This window comes from Elephas maximus, chromosome 9 (assembly GCF_024166365.1).
Source record: "Elephas maximus indicus isolate mEleMax1 chromosome 9, mEleMax1 primary haplotype, whole genome shotgun sequence".
NCBI classification, from domain to species: Eukaryota; Metazoa; Chordata; class Mammalia; order Proboscidea; family Elephantidae; genus Elephas; species Elephas maximus.
In genome coordinates, this window is record NC_064827.1 from 63320640 (window position 1) to 63340893 (window position 20254).

Consider the following 20254-nt stretch of genomic DNA (forward strand, 5'->3'; position numbering starts at 1 on the left):
CCCAGGGAGAGGAAGTGACTTACCAAAGACTACAAAGAAGTCCATGACAGAGCCAAGACTAGAGCCCAGGCATCCTGTCCCTAGAGTTCCTTCTCTGGCCCAAGGCTACCCATAGCCCTTGCAAATAATAGTAGAAATAATAACGATGTTGATTATGATCACAGCTTCCAGTCACAGAACAACTGCACTGTGGCAGCTCTGTAGCAGGCACTTTACATATGCCATGGAATTGAATTGAATTCTCACAATAACCCAGTGAACTAGGAGCTATTTTCCTCCTTTACAGACAGGGGATTGGAGCCTCCAAGAGAAGTGATTTACCCAGGGACCTCCCTAGCTGGGACATGGAGTTACTGTCAGAGGTAGCATTTAGAAGTGCTTCAGAGCATGGACTGAGGAGCTATACTCCCTGCTATGGTACTCACTAGCTATATGCCTCACTTTCCTCATCTGTAAAATGGGGATGATAGCTCCTAGTTCATAGCATTATTGTGAAGATTAAAGGGGTTAATACTTGTAAGCACTAGAATAGCACTTGGCATATAGTAACAACTATATGTGTAGGGGACTGAATACTGTTGTTGGTAGGTGCATAGAGTCAACTCGAACTCACAGTGAACCCATGTATAACAGGACTAAACACTGTCCAGTCCTGCACTATCCTCACAATCGTTGCTATGTTTGAGCCCATTGTTTCATCCACTGTGGCAGTCTATTTCATTGAGGTTCTTCTTCTTTTTTGCTGACTTAACCAAGCATGATGTCCTTCTGCAAGGATTGGTCCCACCTGATAACATGTCCAAAATAAGTGAGATGACGTCTCACCATCCTTGCTTCTAAGTAGCATTCTGGCTGTACTTCATCCAAGACAGATTTGTTCTCTCTTCTGGCAGTCCCTGGAATATTTGAAATTCTTCTTCAGTATTCCTTATTCGTTGTCTAGCTTTCACATGCTGGTGAGACAATTGAAAATATCATGGCTTGGGTCAGGAGCACCTTAGTCATCAAAGTGGCATCATGCACCAGCAGATTTGCCCAATACGTCATTTGATTTCTTGGCTGCTGTTTCCATGGCCATTGATTGTTGATCCAAGAAGAATGAAATCCTTGACCCTTGACAACTTCAGTTGGGCTCTCTAAAATTTCTTATCCACCTGGAACCTCTGAGTGTGACCTTGTTTGGAAATAGGGTCTTTGCAGATATAATTAAGATGAGATCCTACTGGATTAGTTGTTGTTGTTTTTGTTAGGTGCCATTGAGAAAATTTTGACTTTTAGCAACCCTATGTGATTTTTTTTTTTTTTTTATGCGATAGATTAGAACTGCCCCATAGGGTTTTCTAAGCTGTAATCTTTACAGGAACAGATCTCCAGGTCTTTCCCCTGTGGAGGTGCTGGGCAGGTTTGAACCACCAACCTTTCAATTAGCAGCTGAGCTAATTGAATTAACTGTTAACTGTTGTGTCACCGGGGCTCCTTTTCTGGACTAGAATGGGTCCTAAATCCAATGACTGGTATCCTAATTTATAAGAGAAAGGAGCGGGAGATTCAGATATGGACACAGAGAGACACACAGAAAAAGAAGGCCATGTGAAGATGGAAGCAGAGATTGGAGTGATGCAGCTACAAGCCAAGAAACACCAAAGATTGCCGACAGTTACCAGAAGCTAGAGAAGACCAAACCCGCCCAGAAGGTCCATGTAATGCAAAGATTACAGCCTAGAAAACTCTATGGAGCAGTTCTACTCTGTCACACATGGCTACTATGAGTCAAAATCGACTTGACAGCACCTAAAACAACAACCAGAACCTAGAAGGGGCAAGGCAAGGTTCTTTTCTAGAGCCTTCAGAGGGAACATGGCCCTGCTGACACCTCGGTCTCAGGCTTCTGGCCTCCAGAACTGTGACAGAATAATTTTCTGTTGTTTTAAGCCACCCAGCCTGTGGTACTTTGTTACAGTAACTTAGGAAACTAATACAGCATTCATGAAATAAATTAAAAAAAAAACAAACAACCAGGTCTGTTTGTCTCCAAAGCTTAAACTCTTGCCAGCAATATCATAGGACCTGTCTATGAAGTTCTCTTCTCCTGTGGTCAGAGCTACTGTGCTCACTTCCTCCTTACTCTTGGCATGGAACGTTCTAGACATGTCCATTTCTCTGCTATAGCTGGGAATGACCCTTGCAGACAGGCAGCTCCAAGAACAAGATCTCTCTTATGTGAGACCTCTGCTCCCATAGTTGCATGAACAAATGGGGTTTCAAGTCCCTTCTTTAAGATTCAGTCAATACAGTTCATCAGCATCAGGAACAAGTGTGTCTCTATTCATAATAAGTATGTTTCCTTTGCTCCATCACTGACAGCTTGGCCATGATTTGCATTCCCTCTTTGCTTTGGCTGCCAGGAAGCTATGTAACAAGTTCAATCACAGCAACCATCTCAACTTAGATTTCTGGGACAGTTATCTTCCATCTTGTTCACCAAGTTTCTCAGTCTTTTATGGGTTGGCTAACAGTGGTAGCAAGGAGTCTAAATTGAGTAAACTGAGAACCAAAAGCCCTGACTTCTCTCCTTGCTCTACTTCTTACCAGCTGTGTGACTTTGGGGATGACTTTCCCTCTCTGAAGCTCAATGTCCTAATCTGTGAACTGAAGATAGCTGTCCCTGCTCTGTCTGCCAAAAGTCAAGTGAGACAATGTGTGTAAAAGTGCCCTGTAAACTGCGAGCTGCCTTTCCTGTGTGATGGGCTCAGGTGCCTGTCTTTGGAGAAACCAGGCCTGGTATAAGAACCAGTAAATAGCAATGAATTGTCAATAGGAACAGAGTATACAGCATACCAAAGGAGCCCTGGTGGCACAACCGTTAAATGCTTGGCTGCTAACTGAAAGGTTGCCAGTTCGAACTCACTCACCAACCATTAAATGCTTGGCTGCTAACTGAAAGGTTGCCAGTTCGAACTCACTCACCTAGTGGCTCCATGGGAGAAAGACCGGGTATTCTGTTTTCATAAAGATTACAGCCTAGAAAACCCAATGGGGGCAGTTCTATTCTGTCACATGGGGTTGCTATGAGTTGAAAATCCATCTTGAGGGCACCCAACAACAGCAGCAGCTTACCAAGGTGGCTCAGCTGATCTCCACAGCAGGTCTGTATTGTTAGGGTTATCAATCCCATTGTCCAGATAGGAAGCCTGAGGCACACAGGGGTGAAGCAGCTCCAGGCCTGGGGGTGGGGAGAGGCCCAGAGGAGGGGCTCTGGGTGTTGATCTCTTCTCCTGCCCTCCAGGGATGTTTGTGCTCATGAGATTATTAACCAGAGCAAACAAAGAGCGTGTACTCTGCCAAGGACCACCTGGACTTTGAGCTGCTCTTTAAAAATTAGCCCTGGGCCACAAAGATGCAAGGCCGGCAGTGGCCAGGGGGGTGATGACCCTTTTACCCCCGGTGGCAGGGGTGGGAGGATGGAGGCTCTGGGGCTCAGGGCTCCACTCCCTGGCCTCCTAAGGGGCCTAGGGGTCCGAGAGTCCACAGAAATTGGCCAGGTTCTAAAACCATTTAACAAGGAGCGGAGGGAGGGCCTGCCCTGTGCAGGTAGCCTAGGTACCTCAGTGGTGCCTGGCTTAGTACGGACTTGAGGTCTCACTTTTGGGATGAACACAATGGAGCTTAGGAAGAGCAGGGAATTTGTTCAAGGTCACCCAGCTTGTGGCAGAGATGGGGGTCAGATAGGCCTGACACTGGCACCCAGGCTTTTCTCTCACCATTTATTTACTTGTCCACTTATTCATTCAACAAATATGTACTCCATGTTGATACTGGAGTTGTGATGGAGAACATGACAGACCTCCTGGAGCTCACATGGTCGAGGGGAACAGACGAATGAGGAGAAGGTGATATGACAGGACGGTGAGCTCAGTGATGGGGAGGTAGAGGAGTTAGCCAGACTAACATGGTGAGGGGCAGGGGAGGGTGTTCAGGCAGAGGAAACAGCAAATGTAAAAGCTTAGAGGTGGAAGATGAAGAGACAAGGATAGAGAGATGCATTTGGAATAATAATAAAAAAAAATCAACAGGGCTGGAGCTTGGTGTACGAACAGTGGGGTGTCGGGGGGTGGGGTGGGGGGGAGGATAAGACCAAGACTGGAGAGGTGGCCGGGGCCCAGCAGGTAGGACTGTGTGTGCTAGGCCATGGGTTTGCTCTTCACCTCAAGTGCAACAGGAGCACTGGTAGGCAAAAGTGAGCGGTCAGATGTGTCACCGGGAGAGATCAATCTGGAAGCAGCAGAAGCTGGACTTCCAGGAAGGCAATCCCTGGGAGGTTTTCCAGCCAGAAGGATGGGGCGTGGGCACTGGAACCTGGTGACTGAGCTGGCAGGGACACCAAAGATATGGGTAGAACTCAGGCCAGAGGGTCTAGTCAAAGTTAGGGTCTTTCTTTGCTAATAGGGGAAGGAATGGCAGAGCCAGCGTCCTTCCCCACCAGGAGTTATCCCTCTGCGGGCCTCGCCCAAAATGCCTTTCCCTGCCCAGTTCCCTCAGACTCAGAACCACAGCCTGTCTTTTCAGCGGCATCACCTGGGGAAGCTGGAGGTGGGTAGTGCCCAGGACTTGATGACTAGAAACGTTAAGAGGGGCTGTTCTCACTGCCCTGCTATGTCTGGGCTTTGCTACTCGTTCTCCTACTTCTGGGCCAGCCAGAGACTTGAGTCCTTGTCTCAGTCCTACTGACTTGCTGGGTGATGGGGAAGTGGGGGGTGGGGGGTGGGAGGGGCTGTCCTTCCCTCCCTTGCCTCTGTTTCCTCATCGGGACTACCAAACCTTACTTGACAGGGCTGAAAGAAGGTTGAACGAGTGACGTTTGTGAATATGCTTTCGACTGTGCACACTTGAGGGCCCGATGACATCTAGGCACCCAGCACCATGTGCACCACCAGCTAAGGGCTCCATAAAAAAAAAAAAAAGGGCGGGGGGGGGGGGCTCCGTACACACAGGAGTTGCTCCGTGCCATCTCTCATGGAACCTGAGAAAGCGTGGGGTCCTGTTTCCACCAGGGGGCAGCAGAGAACTTCCAGAAAGTCCACCCAGTTTGCTCACAGGTTTCTCTGCAAAGACTGGGAGCTGGAGGCCTAGAGAGGGAAGCAATCGGCTAGAAGTGACTCAGCCTTAGAAGTGGTAGAACCTGGGCCAGAACCCAGGCTTCTTGACCCAAGGATGCTTAAATTCTCTGGTGAGTGTAAACATGCAGTTGCTACCTTGCCTATCCCCAGCCTTTCTAGAGATCTTGATGCTTAGGTGGGGGGGCTCTTTTAAAAAATAGCCCAGGAGGGGATTCTGCTGGGTAGCCAGAACTGGGTACTGCTATTATAGACACAATGGCTGCTGTAACCTGAATAAACACTTTATTAAGTTCCTATTTATTTTATGTACCAGGCCCTATGCTAAGGACCCTACAAGCAGGTCTTCCTGAATCCTCCCATTAAAGTACCATCATTCTATGACAATGGATGGTAGCCCTATGATAGGGAAACTGAAGCTGAGAGATCAGGTGCTCAGGTGTCTGAGGTCACCTAGCCAGGGAGTAGTGATTTACACCCAGATCTGTCTCCCTGATGCCAAAGGCACTCTATTGACCTCCCAGACCCTGTCTTCTAATAAACAGAGGATCTTTGGCAGAACAGGGGCAGGCCGTCTCTCTTCACTGGACTCTTTGCAGTAAAAGTCAGGCTTACATGAACCTGGTTCTCTGTTCCCCATATGAGAGCATACTCCGTATCTCTTGCACCAAATCCTGACCCTTCCTTTCCTCTTTGAGGCCTAGTGCTGAGCTGGGCACATAGTAGGTACTCAGTGAGGACATGCTAACTGACTTACAACTACAAGATGGACTTTAGGTCAGACCCCCAAGAAGGACCACCCAACTAGAAGTCAGCTGAGACTGGGAGACTGAAATCATCACATCCCAAGTTCTTTCACAGTGATCAATGAATGAATGACAATGGCTCCATTTAAAAAGCAAAGAACTTTTGCTCTGTGGAGGTTTTCCTTGAGTTGGCGATTTTGGATTAGTCTATGTATGGTGGCTGGGAGGACTCCCGAGGCTTTGCCTGGTATGGGCCCACATTAAGAGGCCCAGCTCTGCACCCAGACAGACCTGGTTCCAGTTGTAGATGCAACCCCTTTCTGCCTGTTTAATCTTAGCCAAGTGACATCACTTTTCTGAGCCTCAATCTCTTCACCTGTTAAACGGGGTTAATAAGAGCTCAAAAGAATTAAATGAGAAACATGTGATGTCCTAGCCCCTTGGAGAGAGCTTAACCAAAGCAAAACCAAATCCATTGCCACTGAGTCAATTCTGACTTACAGTGACCCTATAGGACAGAGTAGGACTGCCCCAGAGGGTTTCCAAGGCTCTAATCTTTCCAGAAACAGACTGCTGCATCTTTCTCCCATGGAGCAGCTGGTGGGTTCTAACCACCGACCTTTCGGTTGGAGAGTTCTGGTCTGACAGTGCCCTCACCAAAACCAAACCAAACCAGTTGCCTTCGAGTCGATTCCAACTCATGGCAACCTGTGTATTATAGAGTAGAGCTGTGCTCCACAGGGTTTTCATGGTTGTGAACTTTTGCAAGCAGATTTCTAGGCCTTTCTTCCAAGGTGCCTCTGGGTGAGTTTGAACTGCCAACCTTTCGGTTTGTAGCCACACATTTAACCATTTGTACCACCCAAGGAGTCCAGCAGTGCCCTTTCAGGTTGCCAATTCAGGTTCCTGATTGTAGGACTGGATGGCTTAGCCTACAGAAAAAAAAAAAAGGCAGATGGAAAATGAGACACTTTGGAGCTCAGAATGTCCTTGAAGTTTGGCCTCCCTGGGGACTGAGCTGGTGTCTCAGGGCCTGGCTCCCTTTGTACCCCTGAAAAAGGGCTTCCAAAGAGTAAACTTCCAAAGGCCTTGCCTGAGTGCAGGGATGAGACCCAGGGCTTTTCCTGCTGGTCACAAGCTGGTCTTCTTGGTCCATTAAAGCATGACCTCCAGGGCGATTGAGTTGACATTACCCAGTGTTCTTGGAAGGACTAAAATAGCTCTTTTCTGAAGCTACAAGGCACACTGGATTCTTCAGAAAGTCCCTCTGACCTCTCTTCAATGAAGACAACGAATTGATCTCAATCAGACTGCCCTGTAAGGGCAATTGAACACTTCCTTGGCTCTTCTTGAGTGACAGAGTCCTGAGTGGCTGCTGCTCTCCATGGGAGAATCCATGTTAAAAGGGTCACCTTGCAGGAAGGAGCCAGCAGAACTGAGTGTCAACAAGTTTGTGGGTCTGTAAACAAGAGTTTGGATATTGACATAATTCCGCTCCTGCAAGCACAGAAATGACAGAATGTGCTAAGAGCAACCATTAGTAATAATAACAGTAATAACTAGCATTGATTTAGCACTTACCACGTGCCAGGATCTGTTCTAAACAGCTTACATGGATTCATACATTTTAGCCTCACATCAATCCTCCACAACTCTTCTTGCTCCTCACAGGGTAAACCAATCTTATCCCCACTTCGCAGAGGAGGAAACTGGGGCTCAGAGGAATAAAATAACCTCCCCAGAGTCCCAAAGCTGAAAAGTTGGGCAGATCAAGGCCAAAGAGGAGGGCTTGCCCAAGGTTGTGTACTGAAGGAGAGCTGGGCCTGGAGACCACCTGGGGAGGTTCTCTGGCCTCTCCACCCAGTGCCCCATCTACCACACAGAGGCTGGACTTCAGGGCTCCACTTGGTTCTGGCTCAGGCTGCACAAAGAGTCCTGCTTCGCTGGGTAGTTTGTAAAGAATTCTTTTGTCCCTGGGGGTGGTGAAGGTTCCTCAGTGGGGGGAAAAGAGTTTGGCAAGTTCCCAGGGCCTCTGCGTGATCTGATCATGCTGGGTTTTGCTTGGCTTTGGTGGCGACTGACTTCTCCAGGGACAGCTCAGCAGGTTCTGAGTGCCTCCTCTATCTGGCCCTCCTCTGTGGTCCTGTTGGGTGGCACCTGGCATGGTGATGGAGAGTACATATGCAGGAGCCAAACCACCTGGGTACAAATCCCATTTCTGCCACCTACTGGCTGTGTGATCTTGGGCAAGTTCTTGAACATCTTCTTGCCTTGGTTTCCTGACTCCAAAATGAAGATAATAATATGAGGTAATAATAATACCTACTTCACAGAGTTGTTGTGAAAAATGAATGAGTTAATGCATCACAAATGTTGGCAACAGTGCCTGGCACAAAAAAAAAACATTTTGCTAGTTGTTATTATTTATTCCATTGCATAGTAATTGTTGTTTTGCTTGTCCTTTCCTCCACATGGCTGGAAGCTTTCTTAAAAACAGAGCAGTGGCTTAAGGTCAGGCCAGTACCCCCTGTGGCCAGTAGAACAGTCCTGGCCTTCAAGTAGGGAGTAAACATGTGATTAGGGAGTGAGAGACCGTCTGACCAGAGCTATGAGCTGGGGAAAAGACACCTGTGCCCAACTCCCAAAGGTCTTTGCTGTGCAGCAAGTGTAGATGTCAGTGATTCCCAAGGGCTGAAACCAATCTGTTGAGTATGAAGTTGGGTATGAACTTGGGGCAAACATGTCATTAGGCAAAGGGAAAAAAGACTCTAAGTCAGAGAAAGCAAGGCACATCTGAGATACTGAGAGAAGGCTGATATGGTTGAAGCAAAGAGCCGGGAGCATGGTGTGCTTGGCAAGAGGGTCTTCACAAACTCTCATGTTGATTCCAACTATCAGGGTCTGCCTGGGGGCCGGTGCCTCAGATGAGCCCTTGCTGGCTTTTAAACACAAATATTCACAGGCGTGCCTTTCCTGAAGCTCATGTTGTCCAAAGCAAGCCCTTTAGCCATGTTGCCCCATCCTGCGTTATCTAAGAGTTGGGTCCCCAAGGATCTAGAGAACTCAACCAGAGTTCCAGACATCTAGGTCACTCTCTAAGTCTATCAGAGTTCTAGAAACTCATGGATAGCCTTCTGAGTTCTGGGGAATGCCTTTCTGCCCCAACCAAAGATTTCAGAGAATCCCTCCCAACTTCTATGCAATGTTTTAGAAATTCAGAGAGATCTTCTAGAGATTTGGAATTCTGGAAAATTCCTACAGTGCTTCGGAATTTCTGAGGGCTGATCCAAGTTCTCAAGTTCTGAGGTACCAAAGACCTTCTAAGTTTGACAGCTCTGGAGAACTCCTACCATGACTCAGGGGTACAGAGGACTGCCCCAAGTTCCGTCATTCTGGAGGAAGTCCATAGCTTTCAGGCTTCTAGAATTGCCCTTATTGAGTTCTCAGTAATGGCTGTTGGATTCTGAGAATCTTGACACGTTATCTAGAATCCTATGAAATTTCTGTAGACAAGTTGCAGCTCCGGAGTTAGGCTGTTGGTTAAGAGATGGACACACATGGCTTATGAGAGAGGGGTAAAAAAAAAAAAAAAATTGTAGTGGTGGCCAATTCCCTTGAGTCCTGAAAAGAAAGTGGGGTTTTTGCTGAGCTGGAGCCTGAGCTGGAAACCCTGGTGGCATAGTGGTTAAGAGCTACGGCTGCTAACCAAAAGGTTGGCAGTTCGAATCCACCAGATGCTCTTTGGAAACCCTATGGGGTAGTTCTACTTTGTAGTATAGGGTTGCTATGAGTCAGAATTGACTCGACGGCAGTGGGTTTGGAGCCTGAGCTGGAACTAGGAAACTGGACAATCAGAGCTGTTTCCAGTGGGAGAAAGATTTGTCCAAAAAAAAATGAGCCATCCACAGCCAGGGTCCCCCTGGGTGGTCCCTGTTCCTCCTCCCAGGGTAGCTAAGGGAAAGCTCTCACACTCAGTGCCAGGGGCCTCCCCTGCCTGATGCTGAGGACCTCCCAGCAAGCAAGGCCACCATTCAGAGATAGAGAGCTATGGATTGGGATTCTGGGGAGCAGGGAGGAGCCCAGCCATAAACCTGCGGAGTTGCCTGAGTTGACAGGGCATCCAATTTGCAATTTCATCAAAAAAAAAGTGACTTTATGACGCTAATCAGGCTTACCCTTCTCACCTGCTTCAGTTCTTTTGGCACGTCACCTCCATGAGAACCTCCCTGACTGCCCCCCCATTTAAAGAATTGCACCCCCAGCCTGGCAGAGATAACCTCCCTTGCTGTATTTTGCTCTACAGCATTTGTCATCATCTGATATCCAACATGTTTTGCCCATTTTCTTGCTTTATTGTCTGTGTTTTGTGAGGGTAATTTCATGCTTTGTTCAATGCTGGCCCAAAATGGGTTCTCAATAGATACTTGTTGAATTTTTTTTTTTTTTTTTTTTGAGCCCAAGTTGTCAATTCCATCAAATTGTCTTGTTGGCTAACAGTTGGTTTTGGCTAAATAGCCTGGTACAAGCGAAGCCTCGTGCTACACTCTTTCCATGTATCAATGGATTTAATCCTGACAGTCCTGTGAAGGTGGCAGTGTTATTGTGCCCACCTGCAGATGAAATGCCTCAGGCTCCAAGCGGTTAAGTCACTTGCCCAGGATCACTCAGGGATTAAGTGATGCAGCTGAGATGTGAACCTGGGTGATTGTGGGCTGGGCTTAACCACATCCCACTCTGCTGGTTCTGCTGCCTGAGGCATCTTGCCGTTGCCCTACATACTTGGGCTTTGCTCCACGGATGCTGCCTTCCAGTCAGTTGCCGCTTTTTGAATGCCCCTAGCGCCCAGTAGCGAGGCTGGCTGTCAATATCCTGCCCTGGGGCTCCAAGCTGCGTTGAACCCGCCAGCCCCAGCTTTGGGGAACAGACTCAGGAGTCAGGGCCTGCAGTCAGGGAGGTCCAGAGAGGCCCAGTCATACAGCCCACAAGGCAAAATTAGGGGACATTCCAGGGCTGCTTTCCAGAAGGGTGAGTAAAAGAGTGCTGGGTCTTATCTTGCTTGGGCTTGCATGGGAGGGGGTAGGGCGGTAGGCCAGGCCTGTGGATGGGTCTGAGCAGCTGTACCAGATGATGGCTATGACCTCCCTCCAGCATCTCAGGCTCCCGACAACTCCTTGGCTGCTCTCTGGCTTGGTCTTTGTCCTCAGCCTGTTTCCAGTGCTCCCTAAGCCTAGAGGATAAGCTGGCTTGCCTGGGGCCTTGCCTGAACCCAGGGCCTTGTATGAGCTCAGGCCCCAGGCCTCAGGGGATGCTGAACCCAGGGCTGGCTCGGGTACCACTGGCTGAGGGTCTCATCTCCTCTCTGTGGTGGTCTCTTTACTGGTCCCCCGCCTCCAGTTCACATCTCCAGTCAATCCACCTCCTACAAGTGGCCAGTGTGATCTAAATCTAACCCAGTGACTCCCCAAGGCCCTTTCATGGCTCTCCTTTGCCCTCGGGACAAGCCCAAACTCCTACATGGCCTACGAGGCCTTGAACTTCTTGCCCTTGGGAACCACTGCAGTCTCAGGACTCTCCTCTCTAATGCCTGGCTTCCGGTACCTCTCTCACTCCCTAAATTTAACTACAGATCTTTGCCCCCCAGAATCCTCCCCTCGGCCAACTGATGCTGAACCCTTGGGCCTTAATCATGGCTTCATTCGGCAAACCTTTCTTGACCCCGTCCACACTTCTGATTAAGTGACCCTTCTCTATTTCTGCAGCCTCCTGAGCTTCCCCCATTGATGCACAGGTGTGAAGTTGTAAATGTCAGTCTGTCTGTCCCCCCACTGGACTGTGAGCTCCCCTGGCAAAGCCAACTTGTCCCTTGTTGGTCTTGTTTGCCACCTTGCAGCTTGGCTTGCAATTGTTGCCAGTGGTGCTTATTCAATGAATGAGCGAACAATGAACAAAGGAATGAACCATGTGGGTCTCAGCATCCCTAACTATAGAATCGGAGAGTTAGGTTAGCCTTGGGCTCTTTCTATAATGAGGTCCTTCCACTCCTATCCCCAATTTCTCATGTCATGCCGGGATTTCTCTATAATGTACACCCACTGTATCCTACTGGGTACCTATACCAGGATCCATAATATTCCTCACATCCTTGGCCCTCACTAAAGCTCAACAGGACAGGGAGCCATGCTCCCCATTTAATCAGCTGAAAACTAAAGTGGTCCAGGGAGGGTACAGGGCTGGCCCAGCATCTCAGAATAGGTCTGTGGCATCAGAACCCAGGCATCCTGAGTCCTACCAACATGATGGCACAGGAGCGAGCCCCTCGATCTACCGACCACCTGCCCCAGCTTGAGGCCAAATCAATTTCCCTCATGCCTCCTTGGTACATCGTTGTATCCCTCCATGCCTGCCCAGTAGCCTGTAGTAGTTGCTCAATTAAAACTTGTGTGATACATGAAATGGGTTCCTGGGTCTTCCAAATATGAAGGGGACACGTACCTCTGCCAACAGTCCTTGCCTCCTCCTCAGACACCCCCCACAAATCGTTTCTCTTTTGGATTTCCCCCATGGCGAAGTATCTGACTACCCCAGAAGACAGGACCAACCAGACTTTGAGCTCATGTCTCTCTTTATTCATGTATTTCATCACCTGCTGCCTGATTTCTCCTGAATCCAGCCTCATTTCCTGTGGTTGAGAGCAGCACCCTCCCTTCATCCTCCAGGTAGTCCCACCAGCCCCATCCCTAGCCCTTAGGAACCGTCTTCTGCGAGCCCAGCTGCAAGGTGGAGCAGCAGGTATACCCCTATTTAACAAATGGGGAGACTGAAGCCCAGGAGTGCAGAGCTTGGTGCCAGGTCACATGACAGTCTTCTGGGTTTCTACTTTGCCTTCAGCAGGGAGGGAGGGCTTGGCTGGGGTTCCGTGTGCCCTCAATAGGGGGTGGTTGGCTCTGGCCACGTCGCAGGGAGCTGCCGATCTGATCTCTGAGGGCCTCCAGTCTCCGCGCCAGGCTTGGGACCCCGGCTGCACCTAAGGAACCCGGTGAGACTTGAGACCTGCACTCCCTGGGGCCCCTCCCCACCCAGGCCTGTCTGGGTTCCAACATTCTCTGGAGGAGTCTCAGGGTGGGGCACCCTCCTGCCCCCACATACACCATGGGCTCTAGCACATGTCTGGGCATGCAAGTGGCCCTAGCAAGAAGATTCTGAGTTTTGGGAACTAGAAAGGATCTTAGAAATCACTTCTCAATGCCCACCCCACTTGAGAGATGGGAAGACTATGACCCGGAGTGTGGAGAGGGTAGGCTCTGGCCCAAGGTCAGAGACCATGGAGGCCCCTCCCTCTCTCCCTTCTTCACCTCTCAGCACTGGAGATGAGTCTGGGGGCCCCATGGGCAGCGGGGGTGCAGAGGGGACCACCTCTTCCTTGGTCAGCATTTCTGCCAAGTCTCGGGTCTGAATCCAGTCGCTGTGACTCCTGGGCCAGGGGCCGGTGGCAGGGGTGGTGGGGAGTGAGTCTTTGAGCTCCCCAGGCCCCCACCCCCACTGTCCCAGGGCTGGACCCACTTCTCTCTTGGGCACCTGGTGGAGGCAGAGCTGCATGGGGGGGCGCAGGGTGGGGGCCGGGCAGACAGGGGCACGCTGGATGGGGCCTCAGGGCCATACACCTGCAGAAGAGAGCAGATCCCACCCTGGGTGACCTCACCCCACCTGTCTGTGCCCCACTTCCTTGGTGCCACCCACAACCACCACCCGTCGTGCCTGCCCCACAGGGTGACAAAGTGTCAGGTTGGCATATGGGAGTAGGGTCCTGGTCCTTTTTTCCTGTGGGCAGCAGGTGGCCCTATAATGTCCTCTCCTGAGACTGAGAGCCCCCTGAGTGCAGAGGCCATGTCTGGTTTATCTCTGAATCCTCAATACCAGAACAGGGGCTGGCCCAAAGCAGGGAGCGTAAAGGAGAATTTGAGTGAATGAACAAATAGGTGAATGCATAAGTGAACGAATGAATACGTGAAGGAGTGAATGACAGGGAGATGGAAGACAGAGAGGAGACAAACAGCTATTCCTAGCCCTGGGCAGAGGGAGACCCATGACTCAGTCTGGAACCTGGAACCCAGGGAGCTGCTGGAGCCTCCTGGATTGCTGACCCCCTAGTTCTCCAGTTCTCCCAGCATTCCCTCACCTCCCACTTGGCATTTCCTACCTGGGGCAAGTGGAGTTCCCTCCGTGGAAAGGCCCAATGGGCCACAGGTGCTCGGCACAGGGGACAGAAGTGGCAGCAGGGCCAAGAGCAGAGAGGGGGCAGTGCCTACAAGAAGGTGTGTCAGAGGCTCCTGTGATGTCCTGCTCCTCGCCCTCCAGGCCAGGCAGTGAGACTCACGTGGCAGGGGACAGCTGGCATCATCAAGCAGGGACACGGGTGGGCTGGGCCAGGGCCCGGCTGGTGAAGGTAGCAGGCAGAGAGGAGGCGCCTGGAAAGAACAGTGTGGCCTGTGCCTGCGGCCCTCAACTCCACACCCAGGCTGGCCTCCAAGTCCCCCTTTATTTAACAAACATTCACGGAGCATGTGCCAGGCACCACTCTTAACGCTTTATGTGTTAATTCACTCAATCCAATCTTTAAAACAAACCTGTAACGTAGATACTGGTATTATTTTACAGAAGAGGAAACTGAGGCAATGAGAGATTAAAAGGCTTGCTCAAGGTCACACAGCTAGTAGGTGACAGAGCTGGAATTTGAACCCAGGTGGTCTGGTTCTGGAGGCCGGACTCTGAACCATTTCATTAAACCACCCCTTTCCTGCCTGTCCTTCACCCCAGGGGCTGCCTCCCAGCTGGTGGCCAGGCTCACCTCTCCAGCTCGTGGACCTGCTGTGCAAGGACATGCTGCTCATCCCGGGCCAGGTCTCGGCTACTCTGCAGCTGGCTCTTTTCTTTCCTGGAGAAGAGCAGGCCCAGGAGGTGACAGGAGGCAGGCTGGTGTGGTCAGCCCCTCCTCAGTGCAGCATAGTACCAGCCCCAAGAGGCAGGTGGGGACAGACAGAGAGCTGAGGACAGGGAGGACAAGCAGCCCAGCAGCGAGGAGCAGGGCACAGAGCCCCCGGCAGCAGGCTGGGTCCTACCTGAGCCTCTCATTCTCCAGCATGAACTCCTGTAGCATCCCATAGAGGTTCCGCTGGGCCCAAGCCAACTGGGTCCCACTGAACCCTGAGGCTGCAGGGAGGGGAGGTGGCTGAATCCACCACGAGCCCCAGACCCTGCTCACATCCATCCCCATCCCTGGGAAGGTCATACCTTTGCAGTCCCCTTGGTCCAGCTGAGTCCGCAGGCGACGGTTCTCCTCCTGGAGCTGCAGCATCTCAGTCTCCAAACGCTGGGGCTGCCTCGTTGCAGGGGTCTGTGGAGAGAGAGGCCCATTTGTGGTTGTACAGGTTGTGCACTGCACAAGGGCTTTTCCGTGCAGGGAGTGAGTGAATCCAGCTCACGCTCCACTCACTGGCCTTGCATTCTGACATAAGACTGCATCCACAAGGAGGGGGGTGCCCTTTCCTAATCACATCAAGGTGTCGTATAGGTCTCTGTCCAATCCCCAAATCAATTCTGTCCACACCTTGGCTCTGATTATGACCCCAAATAAGACCCCACATCAGACACCAACTCAAGTTAGATTTAATCATGATACCAGCTGAGATCCTGGCTAGGCCCTGAATCATATTTCAAATCAGACTGCAGCCCTATACCTGCCCTAACCCTGACCATGACCCCATCCGGAACCTTGGCCCCACCTCACCCAACCATGACCCCATCTCTAGGATTCCAACCCTAATGCCAACCCTGACCCAGCCCTGACTTCAGCTATGACCCTTCAACTCAGGCTCCAACTCCGTCCTAGTCCCAGACAATGCCCCCTGCCTGTGCCTCCTTCATTCACCTTGGGGGCCTGTGGCCGGGTGGTGACCCGCTGGGCTCGGCTTGCATATCGCAGGGTGTTGAGAGTCTCAGGAAGGCACTGGGCTGAGGGGGACACGCAGGCCACCTGGGGAGGGCTGCCCCTTAGTGCTCCTCTTCGGGAGCCCCTCCCTCAGGCCCCGCCCTCCCTGCCAGGCCCCTCGGGTACCATAAGGGTGACCCCGCGTCCCCCTAGCGAGTCTGCCAGCAGCTTGGTGAGCTTGCTGTCCCGGAAGGGGATGTGGCTCTGTTTCCGCTGGGGGTCCAGCAGCAGAGAGATGCAGTGACCTGAACAGGGAAAACAAGGACCAGACAGGTTACACTGCTTGCCCAAGGGCACCCAGCTGGTACACTACAGAGCTGGGATCTGCACCCAGGCCTGTGTGACTCTAAAAACCCACTCCTGCCACATGTATCATGACATCCCAAGTGGTCTCTGCCACCATTCTGTGGCTTCTTGAGGGCAGAGATGGCGCTGTTCATCCTTGACCCCCAATGCCCAGCAAAGGGCCTGCACTCAGCAGGGACTCCGGAAATGTCTAACAAACGGACTGAATGAAGAGGAGTTTCCTGGGCATCTCCCTGTGCAACCACAGAGAAACACCAAGGACTCTGCCCTTATGGATCTCAAAGTCCCGTAAACTGGTGGTGGGGGGTGGGGACAGGTCAAGTCCCTTCCCCCTCACTGGGCCACAGACTTCCCAACTGCACAGGGGACAGGTTGAATGTCTCTTGAGGGCTCATACTCTAGAGCGCTTCTACCTCCCAAGTTAGGAGGTAACTTTATAGACTCAAGATTTATAGAAGGTCCCTGGGTGGCACAAACAGCCTACATGCGACTATTAATCTAAAGGTTGGTGGTTTGAATCCATCCAGTGGTGCTGCATATAAAGTCCAGGTGATCTGCTTCTGTGAAGATTACAGCTGAGAAAAACCCTATAGAACAGCTCTACTCACACATATATAGGATTGCCGTAAGTGGGAACTGACTCAACAGCAACAGGGTTTTTTTTTTTAGGGTTTATTGATTCATAAACAAAGTTCTGAGAGAGGAGGCAAAAGAGGATCAATAGCAGAGCTGGGGCCAGAATGAGGCCTCTGGTTTCTGGATCACAGCTCTTCAACATCCCTCCATGCACTACAGCTCCTCTGGTTCCCCCCACCATGGGCAGCTATGGGTCAGGTGCAAAGAGTGAACTTAGGAAATCAGGCCAGCTGGGCCCTGGGTCTCACCAAGGGCCAGCAGGCTGCGGTTGATGCTGTTGGCCTCAAGCATCAGCTCCCCACGGGATCCTGTGGCCGCCACCTTCTCACTGCCTGCCAGGTCCACAAAGCACAGCTTCCCACCACCAGGGGGCTCCCCAGGGTCCACAGAAGGCACCTGATAGGGCCGGAGGATTAGGGCTTGGTGGAGACTTGGGAGGAGTTGACCTCATTAAAGTCACAAGATGACAAGGACAAGGGTTTCCACCATTATCTCCTGTGCACACCCAAGTTGGTTTAGACATCCAGAGGTAGCCCGTGCTAGGCAGCCCTGGCCTAGCTTCTTCCCCAAGCTGGGGCACTCACAGTTTGGCGGCTGATGTGGAGTGTGAGCAGGGCGTGGCTTCTGCTGGAGGCCTGGTTCAGAGTGTGTGGCGAGCTCCTTCGACGGCTAAGACCTGGAGGGGAAAACATCAGGAACTGGACCTGGTAGGAAGGGTAGGCAGTCGCCAATGAAGACAAAGGAGCAATGGCATCCTGATGGAGGGGCCCACCTGTGCAAAGGCACAGACGTGGGAAAGTAGTGTTGGTTCAGGAAACGACGGGATGTTGGGTCTGGCCCTAGCACAGAGAAGTGAGAGGGGGATGCAGTGAATTAAGCAGAAGAATGACAACAGACTGACGTTTTATAAACCTCTCTCCTGTTGTATGGAGGGAGGGTGAGAGACTGAGGCAGAGTGACCAGCCAGGAGGCACGGTACAATGTTGGAGCCAGAACTGAAGGTCTCAGTGTCCCTAAGTGCCTGCCGTGGGTGAGTACTTAATAGGCATTTCATGAATCAATGAATGAGGCTGGAGAGAAGGGGCCCTGCAGGCCAGACTAAGAGGTCCAACCTTCACCCTGAGGGTACTGGGAGCCAAGGAAGGGTCTGGAGCAGGGGAGGGGTGTGGTTTGCTGCAAGGAGGAGAAGGGATCTGAGAAGAGAGCCCTGAGGTGAGGCAATGTCACTGGGGGAGCAAGAATGAGGCTGATTGAGGCAGAGGCCCTGAGCAGGTGGCAGGGGTGGGCGCCAAAGGAGTACGGAAGGCAGATCATGATCCCACATCTGAATTGTTGCTGGCTGGTCCTTTGCCCCCACGAGTCATCTCTGAATCCACAGCTCTAGCCGGAGGCCTCAAGTCCCCACTCAGCGAACGCTTGAGAAATGACCTCCCTTGCATCCCAAAGCTCCCCTGAAGTAGCACACACCCATTTGCAGAAGTTCCATCAGGGCTTCCAAACTCCCAAACTCCACTAAACGCAGCTGCTCCACATAGAAGCCCCGGGTCTTATTCCAACGAACAGGGAGGGGCCTGGGAGACCCCAGGCTCAGCAAGTCCTGAACCTGGGAGGTGACAGGGTGGAGGGTGAGGGAAGGGGGCCCTTTCTGAGTCCATGTTCCATCCACTCCCAGACATCTGACCTGCCCCCATCCCAGCCCTGGCTTCTGTCTCTATCCACCTTGCTCCCCTACCTGCTCGTTGTAGATCTCCAGGTAGGAGGCACGGAGGGTGACAGGGGTACCCAGGTGCTGCACACGGTCTAACAGCCAGGCAAAGGTCCTTTGCATGATGCCAGCCAGGCCGGGGGGTACAGGCGCCCCCTCCCCCTGGGGGCAAAAAGAGCTGAGCGTGGGGCTGAGTCAGCAGCAGCTGCAGCACCAGGACAGCAACAGCTACCTTTTGTAGGGCACTTACTGTGCGCCAGGCACTGTGCCCAGTTCCAGATAATACCTAATTCTCACAGTAGGTACTATTGGTTCCATTTTACAGATAAGGAAACTGAGAGCTAGTAAGTAAAACGTTCAAAATTTGAACCCAGGTCTTGCTGAATTCAAAGCTCCAGCTCCACAGAGGGAAGTCCCTTCACTTCTCTGGTCTTCAGTTTCCTTGTCTGCAAATAAATAGGGCTGGGCTGGATCAACACAAACTCCTCCCGCTCTGGGAGTCTGTGCTCCCTACGACTCCCCAGAGCTTCCAGCCCATCGATCCCTGACCCCCTCCCGCTTGCGGTCGGCCCACCTGGGGAGGGGGTCCTGTCAGGGTGTAGGTCTTGCCGGAGCCAGTCTGGCCAAAGGTGAAGACGGTGCAGGAGAAGCTGTGGGCGGAGGGGCGTGGGTGGATGGGGCGGCGGCACCGCTGGCGGAGGAGCTTGGGGCAGGGCCGGCAGCGGAGTGCACCGACGCCTCACTCACCCGCGCAGGGCCAGCTCGCCCAGGCGCCGCACGCCGCACGCGCGGAACACGTCCTCCTGCGTGCGCGCCCCGTCCAGTACGGCGCCGAAGCGGAACGCCACGTCGGGGCCCCCGCCCGGGGGGCTCACCTACGGGGAGGGGGTGGGAGAGGAGGAGCAGGCGGGGCCCTGGGCGAGGGCGCGGCCCTGGGGCAAAGCTGCCGAGAGAAGGGAATGGGCACCCTCAGGGCAGCATTTTGGAGGGGGGGGGGGGCGGTAGGTGTTTCCTCACCTGCAGGGTCCGGGATCCTGAGCAGTGTAGCGCACTCTGTTCCCCTCGACGCAGCTCGGCCGCACTCATGGGACGCACCCTGGGGACCAGGGAGCGGACAGATGGTCCACACCGATGTCTCCATCGCCTGCTTGCTCGACGGGGCCCCTCCTAGCCAACCTACACCCACCTGAGCACCACTTGGATGGGTGTTTCCGGCCCTTCTGGCCCCTGCTCGTGGCTCCGTGCGGGGTCCCTGAGGGAGTAATGCAGTTAGCATCCCTGCGCCCAGCGCCTCCCCGCTGGGGGCAGTGTTCGGGGCTCCCCAAACCTCCCCGGAGCTCTGCTTACCCGTCGGGAGATCCACGTTCCTCCATGTCCTGCTCTGCACACTCAATTAGCTCCGCCCAGGGCTCTCTCCTTTCCCTCCCCACCCCAACACCCTTCCTTCTCCAACCCACCCGGACTGGCCAAACACCACTTAGATCCCCACCCCCACTCCTCCACCCTCCCAATTCAGGCAGCCATCCATCCGGAAAGGCTCCAGCCTGCCCAGGGCCAGCTAGTTAAAGATTTACCCACCCCCACCTCTGCGGTGGAGACAGTCTCTCCCAAGCTAGGGGACCCCTGGCCCTGGCTAGGGGGTTCTGGAGTCTAAGGATCCCTTTTTCTTGGCTAGTCCCATCAAGAGGGACCCTTGGGACCACCCCGATCAGCCTCCTCTGTGCACAGATGGGGACTACACGAGACAGGGATGGGAAGGACT

The 20254-nt window shown here is 52.3% G+C and overlaps 1 protein-coding gene across 6 annotated transcripts; it reads right to left on the reverse strand.

Annotated features, from left to right (window-relative positions):
* Window positions 1–12473: 12473 nt before the first annotated feature.
* On the reverse strand, window positions 12474–19888 carry KIF12 (kinesin family member 12). Of its 6 annotated transcripts, none has more exons than XM_049895090.1 (19): window positions 19840–19888; window positions 19679–19744; window positions 19510–19588; window positions 19240–19367; window positions 19067–19142; window positions 18520–18654; window positions 18255–18390; window positions 17372–17463; window positions 17036–17183; window positions 15972–16090; window positions 15786–15890; window positions 15149–15251; window positions 14977–15067; window positions 14706–14792; window positions 14235–14325; window positions 14058–14162; window positions 13436–13521; window positions 13213–13331; window positions 12474–12884 (listed from the first exon to the last, which is right to left on the reverse strand). In XM_049895090.1, exons 1-19 carry the CDS (start codon window positions 19863–19865, stop codon window positions 12745–12747), a joined length of 1932 nt encoding a protein of 643 aa, XP_049751047.1. In that variant the 5' UTR covers window positions 19866–19888; the 3' UTR covers window positions 12474–12744. The 6 variants fall into 6 exon arrangements, with proteins under 6 accessions (XP_049751047.1, XP_049751046.1, XP_049751049.1 ...); XM_049895089.1 differs by having other exon boundaries at window positions 13421–13521; XM_049895092.1 differs by lacking the exon at window positions 14058–14162 and having other exon boundaries at window positions 13421–13521.
* Between the last annotated feature and the right edge of the window lie 366 nt (window positions 19889–20254).

Coding starts and splice junctions, on each gene's coding strand:
- KIF12 (XM_049895089.1), bottom strand. CDS start 19,865: ATGGAGGAACGTGGATCTCCCGACGG. Junction 19,368..19,509: donor CAGGATCCCGGACCCTGCAG/GTGAGGAAACAC, acceptor CCCTCCCCGTAG/GTGAGCCCCCCGGGCGGGGG. Junction 15,891..15,971: donor GACGCGGGGTCACCCTTATG/GTACCCGAGGGG, acceptor AGCCCTCCCCAG/GTGGCCTGCGTGTCCCCCTC.